At 42.8% G+C, this 14,551-nt stretch overlaps 1 protein-coding gene across 3 annotated transcripts in view; it reads left to right on the top strand.

Moving 5' to 3' along the window:
- Nucleotides 1-14,551, top strand: part of EIF2AK2 (eukaryotic translation initiation factor 2 alpha kinase 2) — a 63,559-nt gene that overhangs the window by 34,715 nt on the left and 14,293 nt on the right. For all 3 annotated transcript variants that reach the window (XM_030921646.1, XM_010373136.2, XM_030921645.1), the window contains 3 exons: nt 6,519-6,641; nt 10,863-11,021; nt 12,974-13,154. In XM_030921646.1, coding sequence (XP_030777506.1) covers nt 6,519-6,641; nt 10,863-11,021; nt 12,974-13,154 — 463 coding nt within the window. The remainder of the gene's footprint in view (nt 1-6,518; nt 6,642-10,862; nt 11,022-12,973; nt 13,155-14,551) is intronic.

Below are 14,551 nucleotides of genomic sequence, written 5' to 3'. Positions count from 1 at the left end.
GTGTGTTCATAAAGAGGTTTAGTGACAGTGGCAAAATTTGCTATCTATCATCAGAAATATCCCACTAATTTGAGGAAAGAGAGTAAGTCCCTTTTTGTCTTAGGAAATGGGATTTGTTGAATGCCTTGCTTTCATGCTAGTGGAATTTCCTGGGTATTTGGAGTTATAATTAATCCTAGCTATGAAACATTTGGAGAGGTTAATTGGGCCTTCCTTTTGGATACCTGGTACCCACATTCAGCCAACAAATTTAAAAGCCTGGCTGTGTGTTGAATACAATGTTCTAGAGAGGGACTGCAAAGAAGTAAATTGTCCATATATTGAAACAAGACGCTGGGTTGTAGAGGTAGTTGGGAACGGTCCAATCGAAGTGCCTGACCAAAATACTGAGGGCTGTTCCTAAACCCCTGGGGGAGGACAAGTCCAGGTGAGTTGTTGGGAGTAGCATGTGTCAGCATCAGTCCAAGTGAAAGCAAAAAGGTTTTGAGAGGAGGAATGTAGAGTGATAGTAAAAGAAGGCATCTTTGAGGTCTAATGTAGAGAAATAGCTAGTGTTGGGAGGAATTTGCAATATGAGGGTACAGGGGTTTGGGACAACAGGATAAACAGGAACAATAGTGGAGTTGATTTGTTGCAAATCCTGAACCAGTCTATAGGAGCCATCCGGTTTTGTAACTGGGAGAATAGGAGTTTTGTGGGGAAAATGGGTAGGGTTTAAAATACTGGCAGCTAGGCCAGGTGCAGTGGCTCATGCCTGTAATCCCAGCACTTTAGGAGGCCAAGGCGGGTGAATCACCTGAGGTCAGAAGTTCGAGACCAGTCTGGCCAACATGGTGAAACCCCATCTCTACTAAAAATACAAAAATTAGTTGGGCATGGTGGCACACACCTATAGTCCCAGCTACTCGAGAGGCTGAGGTAGGAGAATTACTTGAACCTGGGAGGCAGAGGTTGCAGTGAGCCAAGATTGCGCCATTAAACTCCAGCCTGGGTGACAAGAGCAAGACTCCATCTCAAAAACATAAAATAAAATAATAAAATAAAATATTGGCAGCCAAAAGTTGGGAGATGATGGACTTGAGTCCCCATAATCCATTAGGGGATATTGTGGGACCACTGTTTGGCATTTAGGATCCTTCAGTGAAATTTGAATTGGACAATGGTGGGTAGCTAACATGGGGGAGTCAGTTTTTCATACTATGGGATTTACAGGGCTGAGGAATTTGGGATTTAAGTCTGTTTGGATGTGGAATGTCTGAGGAAGGGTTCTGTTCTTAAGATAATAATAAATAGGGGTAGCTTTGGTGTAGGGTTGATAAATGAATGATTCCTCCCAGTTTGTGTAGGATGTCCCTTCCTAGTAAAGGAGTAGGGGAATAAGGAATGACCAAGAAAGAGTGAGTAAGGGTGACTCCCTGAAATGAGCAATATAGAGGTAGTGTTTTGTATGGGGTTTCTTGTATGCCCTTCATGCCACCAATAGAAGCAGATGAACATTCTAATGGACCTTGATATTCAGTTAATACCAATAGACTTGCCCCCCCAGTATCCAAAAGAAAGGAAATAATCTTACCAGATACTATCCCAATTACCCTGGGTTTCGTGGACTCACTAGATGTGGAGGCGAAGGATCCCAGGTACCCTCAGTCTTCCGTTGTCAGCACCAGCAGTGAAGAGATTTCCTCCTGTGATGGTTGGGGGGCTTCATTATGAGCAGCATCTGAATGGGGAAGATGTCCCCGTTGAGGGCATTCCATCGTCCAGTGTCCGCAAAGACTGCAAGTTGGGCATGGTTTGGTGGGAGGCCAGGGGTTAGGACAAGCCTTTGCCCAGTGTCCAGGGTTGCCTCATTGAAAACAGACTCCTGGAGAGGTGGGGGAGTTTCCCTTTGGGTTATTAGGAGGCTTTTGTGTAACTGCCTTTTGGACAGTGGAGGCAAGCATCTGGTATTTTAAATGGAGATGTTTGTCTTCTTGAATTTTTTGTTCCTCATGTCTGTTGTTAAAGACCCAGAAGGTTGCATTTAGGAGCTCCTGCCAAGATGTCTGAGGACCCTCCTCTAATTTTTGTAATTTTTTGTGGATATCTGGGGTGGATTGGGAAATAAATTGGAGGTAGAGAAAAGTTTGACCTTCTCTAGATTCTGGATCCAAATTGGTATATTTTAGCATAGCTTCAATGAGGTGTGATAAGAAAAGGGCAGGGTTTTCCTGGTGCTCTTGTGTAATTTCTCTGAGCTTTTCATAGTTAACTGTCTTATAAGCATTTTTGCCCATGCCTGTGAGGAGACAGGTAATCATGTGGTCTCTTCACCTGATGCCATTGTCTCCCTGTTGGTAAGTCCAGTCTGGGCCTCTGCAGGGGACTGCATCATTGGCCACTGGATTTTGTATAGGGGCTTGATTATGGAGTTCATCTGTGTGTGGTTCAGCTGACTGCCAGATGCGCTGTTTTTTGTCAGGGGTGAGGGTGGAGGTTAGAATTATATAAATGTCATGTCAAGTTAAATTAAATGATTGGGTTATGTGCAGGAATTCCCTATGATAGATTTTCAGAGAAAGATCCTAGACACTGTTCGATCTGTGACAATTCAGACATGGAGAAAGGGGATATGAACACAAGCAATGCCTTCAACCCTAGGGCCTTCCCAGAGAGGGAGAATGGCAGAGGTGGTTTGACTAGCTGGAGTAGTGTTTGAATGGGTAATGGGTGGAGAAGGATGAGGGTTCAGATTTGGCACTAAAGGCTGGGGGCAAGAGGGGCCAAAGAGATGGAGGGTTTGGATGGGCAAGAAATGGATGCAGGGGTTGAGAGTATGGAGGGAGTTCATCTGCAGGGTCAAAGGGGATTTCAGGGGAAGAGGTTTCAGAGGGAGGAGAGACCCAGGGAGGTTTTCATTAAGAAGAAGGATTTCACGAGGGGTGCAAGCTTGACATAAAGAGGGTTGGGATTTAAGGTAGAAGGAAGCCTGAATATAGGGAACCTCTTGCCATTTGCCATTCCTGGTTATAAAGTTGTCAAGGTCCCTGAGAATTTGAAAGTCAAAGGTGTCGTTTTCAGGCCATCAGCTGTCATTATCTAATTTGTATTGGGGCAAGGCCATGTTGCAATGAAAAATTAAACACTTTGACTTTAGGTTCCCGCATAAGCCAAGTTTGGTGAGGTTGTGAAGGAGACAGTCCAGTGGGGAGGACATAGGAATGTGGAATTGTTTGGCACCTATGTGGACTGATAAGAGGAGGCCGAGAGTATCTGTTTTTGTTCTAGGCATCCCCAGACAAAAGACAGAGACCTGGAATCCTCGTTATAAAGAGGACAGTTAAGCTGAGAAGAAACTGAGCATCCCCAAGATTTCTTCAACTTAGTCCCACAGGTCCTCCAAGGACCAGGACGGCAGACCTGACTTTCCTAGGTACTGTGAGAAAGCTAGGAAAGGCAAATCTTACCGGTTGGCTGGATTAGTGTCTGATGTTGGATGTTCTGGTTGGAATCACTAAAGGGCCTCCTGGACTGGAGCCACGTGAGGAAGAGAGAGAGAAAGAAGAGGGAGGAAGAGTGGACAAGGGTTAGAGAGCAAAATACCTGTTGCAGGCAGTCAAGGTGGATTCCTGAGACCTGAGGGTTTTGAGAACCCACTGGGGAGTAGCCCCAGCCCAAGCCTCATAGTCCCCTTCAGATTAGTTATCCACCTCATGCAAACTGCTTGAAAAGTGAAGAGAGAGAAAAGACATGACAGGTGGCCAGAGACCGTCAGGATCCAGGAGTTATCTCGGGACGAACTGCCGCTGCCCACTGCTTCCTGGGTTGCAAGAGAGCCTCTACCCCCAACAGCCGTCCCAGGTTTCGGCACCAAATGTAAGAGTTGAAGAAAGAAGAAGGAAACTTGAAAAGTGGCTGAACAGTCAAAGACAGGTTTATTTTAGAGAATAAACCTGAGAGGGGCTTCTGGCTGATTTTTGGTCAGGAACATTCTCTCTTACAGACTAAGGGTACTTAAGGATTTAGGGAGGGAGAGCTTATCACAGGTTCAGAATGTTTCTGGGTAGAGGAGAGTTTTATTGTGGGTTTGGAATGTCTGGTCAGAGGGGAGGTTATCTCAGGGTTGGCATGTCTCTGGTCAGAGGGGATTTATCTCAGGTTTGGAAGGTTTCTGGTCAGAGGTGTCATTTGTCGTTTATGGTCATGCTGACATTAGCCATTAGGCTGATGTTTTGGGGCTGGATTTAGGCAGTTTTTAATCAAGGGGAACTTAAAATAGCAGTGCTTGTCCAAGATGGCAATGCTCCTGTTCTGTCAAAGATGGAATTGTGAAATAGAATTTGTTTGAAGATACATTTGTTCATTCAACAGAAGTTTCTTGAGGGCCCTATTATAAGGCTAAATTATATTTCCACCTGAACAGTTTAATTGATGTTGCACTATCTGGCCCACAGTGGATCATGTCTCTTGGAGAAGTAATATTTAGACAGATCCAAATTGAATGTGGTAATTGTAGATCTTTGTGATGCTTATGTGGACTTCTCTGACATCTGTACAAGTCATTAATATTGAAAACAAGTACTCCTATAAATCAGTGATTGAAAAAAATACTTCTGCAGGGATTAGAATTGATCCACTTGAATCTGTTTTCTACTTTTACCAGATTTCACTTGAAAAAAATGTCTGCTCTGCTATAGACAGTATGTTTGGATTTAAAATGAAATGTCTGAAACGACGGAGGCCTGTTTGCATCGGGCAGCATTGAATATAAAAGTTTAGAAAACAATACAGAATCAAATATTTATTAAGCACTCGATATAGAATTGGCACTGTGCTGGGCATCAGGTTTATGGTAGGAACAAATAAAATGGACCCTGTTGTCATGGAGTTTCATGGGGATGACCAACTTTAAATAAATAATTACATGAGCAGGCCAAGCACAGTGGCTCATGCCTGTAATCCCAGCACTTTGGGAGGCTGAGGCAGATGGGTCACTTGAGGTTAGGAGTTTGAGACCAGCCTGGCCAACATGGTGAAACCCCGTCTCTACTAAAAATACAAAAATTAGCAGATGTTGTGGCACACACCTGTAGTCTCAGCTACTTTGGAGGCTGAGGCAGGAGAATTGCTTGAACCCAGAGGGCAGAGATTGCAGTAAACGGAGATCGCACCACTGTATTCCAGCCTAGGTGACAGAGCGAGATCCTGTCTCAAAAAAAGAAAAAAAAAAATCTGCAGGAACAAACTATGGTCAGAGCTGTGAAAGGAAAGCAATGGCATGGAGAGAAATGAAAGCAGGGGTGAGGTGAGGTTTCTCTGGGGTCACAATTGTGGGGAGGCCTAAAGGATGAGTGGGCACACAGCAGTGGGTGCTAGGTGGAAGGAAGGACATGTGAGAAGGTAAAAGTGGAAAAGGTGATGTCAAAGTTCAAGAACAGTCAGAAAAGCATGTGCTTTGAGTGCAATGAGCAGGGGCACAGTGCCTTGAGATGAGGGTGCTGAGGAGACAAGGTCCTCCTCATCTGGCACCTTATAGCCCGTTTAAGGGCTTTTTGTTTTTGTTGAATGCAAAGGTTGGCTATTGGAGGGTTTCGGCAACAGAGAGACATAGCTAGACTCAGTTTTCATCCCTCTGGTTGCTGTGTGGGTCATAGATTGGAGTAGGGGAAGAGAGGAAGTGGGGATCCAGTTAACAAGGTACTGCCATGGCCTAATGGAAGCATGGACTGGGGTGAAGATGTTGGAGGCAGAGGAAAGTGGGCAGATACCAGCAATGTGTTTTGGAAGTAGAATTGACAGGTCTTAATTATGGAACATGAAGCTTGAGGGAGAAGAGAAAACCAAGTAGAAACCTAGGCAGGCTTAGAGCATATGCCCATTTCTCTTATAACAGGTTGATGATGTTAGCTGTGGAGCACCATATAGCAATTCCTTTGAACATTTTGTATTTGTGATAGGATTTTTATCATGGCTTTTTTTTCCTGTTTTTGTTTTTTTGAGAAGGAGTTTTGCTCTTGTCGCCCAGGCTAGAGCATAGAAGTGTGATCTTGGCTCACTGCAACCTCTACCTCCAAGGTTCGAGCGATTCTCCTGCCTCAGCCTCCTGAGTAGCTGGGATTACAGGCGCTTGCCACCACACCTGGCTAATTTTTGTATATTTAGTAGAGATGGGGTTTCACCATGTTGGCCAGGCTGGTCTTGAACTCCTGACTTCAGGTGATCCACTTGCCTTGGCCTACCGAAGTGCTGGGATTACAGGCGTGAGCCAATGCACCCGGCCTTATCATGGCTTTTGAAAAGCCAGGAGTTGACTGTGACTGCCAGGGGAGATATGCTGTGTTAGACTTGCCCTGGGAGGAGTGAGAGGACTACTCTTTGTGAGTCAAGAGTTTCTGCCAAGTGGATCTTTCTTATTCAGAAGGAGAGAGTCATATTTGTTATACTGTCCATTTCACAAGTGTCATTAAAGGGAAAGGAGTGGGGAGGCGAGGAGGGGGTGAGCATAAAATGTCAAAATAACCGTGGTTTTTATCTTTAAGGTTTGGCACGGATTTTAAAGAAATAGAATTCATTAGCTTGGGTGGATTTGGCCAAGTTTTCAAAGCAAAACACAGAATTGACGGAAAGACTTACGTTATTAAACGTGTTAAATATAATGGCGAGTAAGTAGTAAATGTTTAAATTTTTTGAATGGCAAGGTATGCTGAATCTGCACTATTTCTTTTTATGCTTCTCCTTTATTAGGATATCATTTATTTCTTTCTCATACTCGTTAAACATTTCATTCTACCAAGAGGATAGTTTGGCTTACTCCAAGATGATCTCACTTTACTGTGGTTGTTTCAATAAAAATGGTATACCATTGATCATCCTTTCGGTGCTATCTTCAGAACTAAAGCTATAGAGTCATTTGCTTTAAAGTGGCATGCAAATTCATGAAACGCTCCATATTTTAAAAACCGTGGCACCAAATAGAACTTTCATTACCCATAAAAAAGGTGATCTTTGAGATGTTCTAGTCTTACCTCCCTATTTTACAGATGAGGAGACTAAGATCCAGAGATGTAAAGTGATTTTGTCTAAGATAAAAGCTAGATGGTAATTGTTCTCTGGTTGTCTGTTATTGTATAAGGCACTGCTCCAAAATGCAGTGGCTTAAAAACAGCAATTTATTGTTATCTCTGATGGTTTCATGGGTTGATTGTGCTCATCTGGACAATTCTCACTTGGGGTCTCAGAGGCATTTGCAGTCAGTAGTCAACTGAAACCTTGACTACAGCCTGTCCTAGGCTGGATATCCAAGCTGGCTAGCAGTTGACACTGGCTGTGGGCTGGAAGTTCAGATGGGACTGTGAACCAGAATACTTCCACATGCCCTCTCTGTGGGGATTGGGCTTCTTACAACTTAGTGGCTGGGTTCCAAGAACTATTGTCCCCAGAACAAGTCATCCAAGAGACCAGGAGTGAGTGGCAAGGCTTCTTTTGACCTAGTCAGAAGAGTTCCAGAACATCACTACCATTAAGTTATATTGGTTAAACAAGTCACTGGAGCCAGCTTAGATTCAAGGTGGGGGGGGGGGGGGGCGGTGGCAAATAGGCTCTACCCGTTAATTTAAGGAGTGGAAGCATGTATGGGAGGATAAAGAATTGATCAAGATTATCTTTGGACATGATCTCCTATGTAATAAGATTGGGATTTAGAACTCATCCCCTGGAATGACAATTCAATGTGTTCCCACTGTAACCCACTGCTTCCAACATTTGTTTTCTGTGTTATCTGCCCTCTCACTCCCACTGGATAGCAGAACTCCTTCAGGAAGGAAAACAAATAGAAAGGAGGTCTTAAATCACATGGTCACCAATTCACCAATCTTGCTTGTTGCACTCTGGCAATTGTTACTATGTGTAGCTTGGCCAGACTGATCTGATCCCTCAAAGACTAGCAAAGGAGATGGGAAAGGGATCTGGGCTAAGAAAAATGATATGTGCAAAGGAGAGGTAGGTGTGGAGTGCTGGATGTTCTTAGCCCAGTTAAACAAACTATTTCTTCTCTCATAGACGATGCCTTGCATTTGAAATAGGATCATTCCTACTCTGTTCATTGTTTTATTTAACAAGAATGAAGGACAGCTGTACTGTTATTCTTTCCAGTAGATAGCAATTTTTAAAAATGGTAATAATATCCCAGCTCCTTGGGAGACTGAGGTGGGAAGATTGCTTAAGGCCAGGAATTTGAGACCAGCCTGAGCCGCATAGTAAGACCCAGTGTCAAAAAAGAAAACAAAAAAGAAAAGAAAAGAAAATGAGGGCCAGGCATGGTGGCTCACACCTGTAATCCCAGCACTTTGGGAGGCTGAGGTGGGCAGATTACTTGAGGTCAGGAGTGTGAGACCAGTCTGGCCAACATGGTGAAACCCTGTCTCTACAAAAATACAAAAATTAGCCAGGCATGGTGGCATGCACCTGTAATCCCAGCTGCTTGGGAGGCTGAGGCAGGAGAATTGCTTGAACCCGGGAGGTGGAGCTTGCAATGAGCTGAGATCACACCACTGTACTCCAGCGTGGGCAAAAGAGCGAGATTCCATCTCAAAAAAAAAAAAAAGGATAATTATGTTGATGAAGGTCCAGTATCTTGGGCATTTCTAGTAGTTTATAATATATATATATATATATATATATATATATATATATATATATATATATATATTTTTTTTTTTTTTTTTTTTTTTTTTTTTGAGGCAGGGTCTCACTCTGTCGCCCAGGCTAGAGTGCAGTGGTGCATTCTCGGCTCACTGCAACCTCCATCTCCCGGGTTCAAGCAATTCTCTGCCTCAGCCTCCCAAGTAGCTGGGATTACAGGTGCCCACCACCATGCCTGGCTAATTTTTGTATTTTTAGTAGAGACAGGGCTTCGCTATGTTGGCCAGATGGTCTCGATCTCTTGACCTTGTGATCTGCTTGCCTTGGACTCCCAAAATGCTGGGATTACAGGCGTGAGCCATCACACCCGGCCCAGCCAGTTATTTTTAATGGCTGCAAAATAGCCATTGATCAGGGGACAGAGCAAATATATTTACTCATTTCTTTACTGCCAAATATTTTGTTTGTTCTAATTTTTCACTGTTAATTGAATGACACCATGATTTATATCTTCTTGGATATAAATCCATAATTTGACTAACATTCTTTTTTTTTTTCTTTTTTCTGTTTTTGGAGATAGAGTCTCACTCTGTCACCCAGGCTGTAGTGCAGTGGTGTGTTCATGGCTGGGTGCAGTGGCTCATGCCTGTAATCCCAGCACTTTGAGAGGCCAAGGCTGGCAGATCACTTGAGGTCAGGAGTACAAGACCAACCTGGGCAACATGGCAAAACCCTGTCTCTATAAAAAATACAAAAACTAACCGAGTGTGGTGGTGTGTGCCTGTGGTCCTAGCTACTTGGGAGGCTGAGGTGGGAGGATCGCTTGAGCCATAGGGGTGCAGGTTGCAGTAAGCCAAGATCACCACTGTACTCCAGCCTGGGTGACAGAGTGAGACCCTGTCTTAAAAAAAAAAAAGAAAGAATCTAAAATAATAACAGATTATTTTAGGATTGTCAAAGTATCAGTATTTTTTTTTTATTTTTGCAAATTTTATGTCATATAGTTTAGAACTTCTTGTGTTAAAAAATAAAATTGTCAAATGTTTGATTATCCTTCCTCATCTTTGAAATCTCCAATTTATTTACTGCATTTAGCATGAAATTGTCTTAGGTCTTGGCAGCATATCCCTATAAAGCCTCCCACCATCTCACTTTCTCTGCATAAGTTATCCTCTTTGTGTATATTTGCCACACATTGAAAATCCTGAATTAGGTACTTCACACTGCCTGCGTTACTTAGCCTTGCTGCCTCAATGTGATTTGCTTGTGAAATCCAAAGATTTTAACACAAGTCTAAGCAAAACATAATGTATGATTTAGCTATGAAAAATTGCATCAGCTGGGTCCAGTGGCTCATGCTTGCAATCCCAGCACTTTGGGAGGCTGAGGCGAATGGATTGCTGGAGCCCGGGAGTTGGAGACCAGCATGGGCAGCATGGCAAAACCCCATCTCTACAGAAAATAGAAAAAATTAGATTGGTCTGGTGGTGTGTTCCTGTGGTCCCAGCTACTCAGGAGACTGAGGTGGGAGGACTGCTTGAGGATAGGAGGTTGAGGCTGCAATGAGCCAAGGTCGTGCCACTGCACTCCAACCTGGGTGACAGAGCAAGACCCCATCTCAATAAAATTAATTAATTAATTAATTAAAATGGCATCACTGGCATTTCAAGAGTACTAAAGAAGATTTTTAAATTGTCTGATGTTTGGCATTAAGTTGCTGCCTTTTATTTATTTATTTTGAGACACAGTCTTGCTCTGTCACCCAGATTGGAGTGCAGTGGTGTGATCTTGGCTCACTGCAACCTCCGCCTCCCGGGTTCAAGCGATTCTCCTGCCTCAGCCTCCCAAGTAGCTGGGATTACAGACATGCACCACTGTGCCCAGCTAATTTTTTTGTATTTTTAATAGAGATGGGGTTTCACCATGTTGGTCAGGCTGATCTTGAACTCCTGACCTCGTGATCCACCCACCTTGGCCTCCCAAAGTGCTGAGATTACAGGCATGGGCCACTGCGCCCGGATGCTGCATTTTATTTTATCCTGAGAGTGAGAACAGCTATTTTTTTTTTGCAGTATGTTCACTTTTTCCTTTTGAATGTCCTGGCTTCCATTCTAAAACTGTGTGAGAACCATAGCAATGGTTTAATAAAGGAATGTAGACAGTTCTCTGTTACATGAGGTGTTTTGTGGTTGTTATGTGAGATGTACACTGACACTGCCATGTTCCCTGTTCCTTTTAACTAGGAAGGCAGAGCGTGAAGTAAAAGCATTGGCAAAACTTGATCATGTAAATATTGTTCACTACAATGGCTGTTGGGGTGGACTTGATTATGATCCTGACATCAGTGCTTATGATCCTGAGAGCCCTGATTATGATCCTGAGAACATCAAAAATAGTTCAAGGTAACTAAAAACAAATTCTCATAGCCATAATAGGATGGAAGGAAATTGTTATTTACTACGTGTGGGCCACTGGATAAGGCTATTAATTATCACAATTAATAATCGCAATTCCCTCCGTTCCACAGGTAAGGAGAAAGTGAAAATCTCTTTCTTGTTCCTCCTCTTGCTGCGCACTTGCTCTCACAACCCTTTGTTACATCCTCACCTCTTCAAAATCTCAGGTTCAGCTTTCCTGACTCCATTGTTTAATGGAGAGCCTTGTTCACGTGCCAGCTTCAGTGCAGGCTGTAGTGTAGTCTTGTGAAGAGAGTTTTAACACATAGATGCTGCATCTGGGGGCTCTTTCCTCAGCTACCAACACTTTTCTGTCCCTCTCTTAGGCTGTGATTGGTGTGGTGCAGTCAAAGGTTCTCTTTGGAATGTAACTATACCACTTATGCTGGGGTGGTGGGCAGTGAAAATATTTTTAAGACCCACAAAGTGAGATGGGGGCACCCTCATGTTTCATGTCAGTTAAGCCACTGCCAAACAACTGGAGATCCTAAAGAGCTGGCGTCTGTCTTTGAAAGTCACCCAACCTATTAGGGGGACAGTCGTCTCACTAAAATCCTGAGGCCAATGGGGTCCTGTTCATTCATTCTCTCCTGCCCCACCTCCATCTCCATGTCATGTAACTGAGAACTTTACCATCAGTTCAGGAGTTATTGACCATCAGCATACAGGACTTTAGTTTTCAGCAAATTCTTGGCTACCTCTTCCTGTTTTCAAGCCAACATATATACAAAGAATATAAATGAATATTGAGGCTAACTTAATTCAGAAAAAAAAAAAAACATGGTTAGCAAAAAAAAAAAAATCAATCCTCCAATTTATATCTCTTAGTAATTTGTTGGCACTTCTCCTAGAGTAGTACCTTTCCTATTGTTTTAGGTTTGCTTTCTCTTTACTCTCTCCTATTAAACTATTATCCCCACGATGGCAAGGATAGTGTCTAACTCATTTTCTCATCTCTAGGTGCTTTTCTTGATCAGTAGATGGAGGGTGAATTAAAAGGTTTCAAAATTACTTTATATAATAATGAAATTTAGTTTCCTGCAACTCTATTGTATTCGTGTTCCTATTTCTATCTGTTAGCAAAGGTGATTGCAGATCTTCAGCAATAAAGAATGGGTGGCTCGAATGCAGTGGCGAAATCTTGGCTCACTGCAAGCTCCGCCTCCCGGGTTCACGCCATTCTCCTGCCTCAGCCTCCCAAGTAGCTGGGAACCCGCCACCACGCCTGGCTAAGTTTTTGTATTTTTTAGTAGAGACGGGGTTTCACCGTGTTAACCAGGATGGTCTCGATCTCCTGACCTCATGATCCACCAGCCTCGGTCTCCCAAAGTGCTGGGATTACAGGCATGAACCACCGTGCCCGGCATCTTCTTTTTTCTTTTTGAGACAGAGTCTTACTCTGTCGCTCATGCCAGAGCTCAATGGTGTGATCTCAGCTCACTCCAACCTCTGCCTTCTGGGTTCAAATGACTCTTGTGCCTCATCCTCCTGAGTAGCTGAGACTGCAGGTGCCATGCCACCACACCCAGCTAATTTTTGTATTTTTAGTAGAGCTGGGGTTTCGCCCTGCTGCCCAGGCTGATCTCAAACTCCTGAGCTCAAGCAATCCGCCAGTCTCGGCCTCCCAAAGTGCTAGGATTATAGGTGTGAGCCACTGTGCCCGGCCCGGCTCATATTTTATAAATTAGCTAAACAAATAAAGCTCTGGACATCTGGGAACTTATGATTAAAATAAAAAATGGCCTATTATATTTTGATTCAAATTTGTTTATTATATTTAGATTTCTATTTTGAGACATGTTTTGGCGTTCTTAAGGTATAAGCTTTTAAAAAGTTATGTATTTTTTATAAATTTATATTTATTGTTACTTTTAACATACTATGAATTTTATACCCAGATTAAAGACTAAGTGCCTTTTCATCCAAATGGAATTCTGTGAAAAAGGGACATTGGAGCAATGGATTGAAAATAGAAGAGGCGAGAAACTAGACAAAGTTTTGGCTTTGGAACTCTTTGAACAAATAACAAAAGGGGTGGATTATATACATTCAAAAAATATAATTCATAGAGATCTTAAGGTAAGTGGAAAAATGTACTTTATTAATAGAGATATATATATATATATATATAATTTAGTAATTTTAAAATACATCTTCTCAGCAGGGCACAGTGACTCACGCCTATAATCCCAGCACTTTGGGAGACTGAGGCAGGCAGATTACCTGAGGTCATGAGTTTGAAACCAGCCTAGCCAACATGGTGAAACTCTGTCTCTACTAAAAATACAAAAATTAGCTGGGCATGATGGTGTGCACCTGTAATCCCAGCTACTCGGGAGGCTGAAGCAGGAGAATCGCTTGAACCTGGGAGGGGAGGTTGCAGTGAGCCGAGATTGCTCCACCACACTCCAGCCTAGGTGAAGAGTAAGACTTGTCTCAAAAATAAATAAATAAATAAATTAATTAATTAATTAATTAATTAATTAAATAAGTAAATATATATGTGTGTGTGTGTGTATACACACACACACATAAAATAAGATAGATATATTTTTTCTCTAGTTTTAGAATAGTGGTTGATTGGTAGTTACGAGAAAATGATATCTAAACATTTCCATGCAAATGATTACTGTGACTGGCACAGCCAACTGACTGCTCTGTCCCTGCTCCTCCTGCCTCCTCTAAGTGACTCAGGCTTATTCGAGAGGCAGAGGGGACTCTGCTGACTGTGGCTTTAGGAATATGGTTCCCTAATCTCTCAGTCATTACTCTTGAGGGCTGTCACAGCTACTGGGTCCAGAGTCTAATAGTGTCTTGGTTAAACATTTCGACCCCATGATTGGAAAGTTGCAGTAATCCCAGACTGGGAAAGTATATCATCCCTTAGTATTTTCATTTTCCTCTGGCTTTTATGGTCTGGAAAAGGAGTTTCCCTATTTTTACTTCTCATCAAAATGACAAAAGGTAAGAGGCAGAGCAGCCCTTCCCAGCCTTTCTTCCATTCCCTATTCCCTGTGACTTGCCTAGCCTGTCACAAGCTGGCCATGCTGAATCCTGTCCCTGGACCTTTGCTCATGTTCTTCTCTCTCATGGAATATACACTTCTGCCTGTCCCCTTTGCTTGTAATTCCTTTACTGAGCCTTTCCTGATCACTCTGGAACTGCCTTTTTCTGTTCTAGGCAGAAGTACCTTATTTATGTGACTAACTGCTTACCCTACCCCTCTAAAACAGCCAGGAATAAGGAATGAAACAAAAAATTCCTTGAGAGAAATAAGTGCCCATATATACAGTTGTTATTGGGCTCAGATAGGAATGAGTAGTCCTTAAAAGGTATTACTTCCGTGGTCTGCCCAGGGGCTGGATGTCTGATGCATTGGTGTTTTGAGTCTGCCTAGTTCCAGTATGTCTATTCTACAATACCTGAAGTTATTACTTGAAGTTGGAACATTGTCAGGACTATTTAAAAAGGATAAA

The sequence above is a fragment of the Rhinopithecus roxellana genome, chromosome 17 (genome assembly GCF_007565055.1).
Source record: "Rhinopithecus roxellana isolate Shanxi Qingling chromosome 17, ASM756505v1, whole genome shotgun sequence".
NCBI classification, from domain to species: Eukaryota; Metazoa; Chordata; class Mammalia; order Primates; family Cercopithecidae; genus Rhinopithecus; species Rhinopithecus roxellana.
This window is presented reverse-complemented; position numbering and strand designations above follow the sequence as displayed.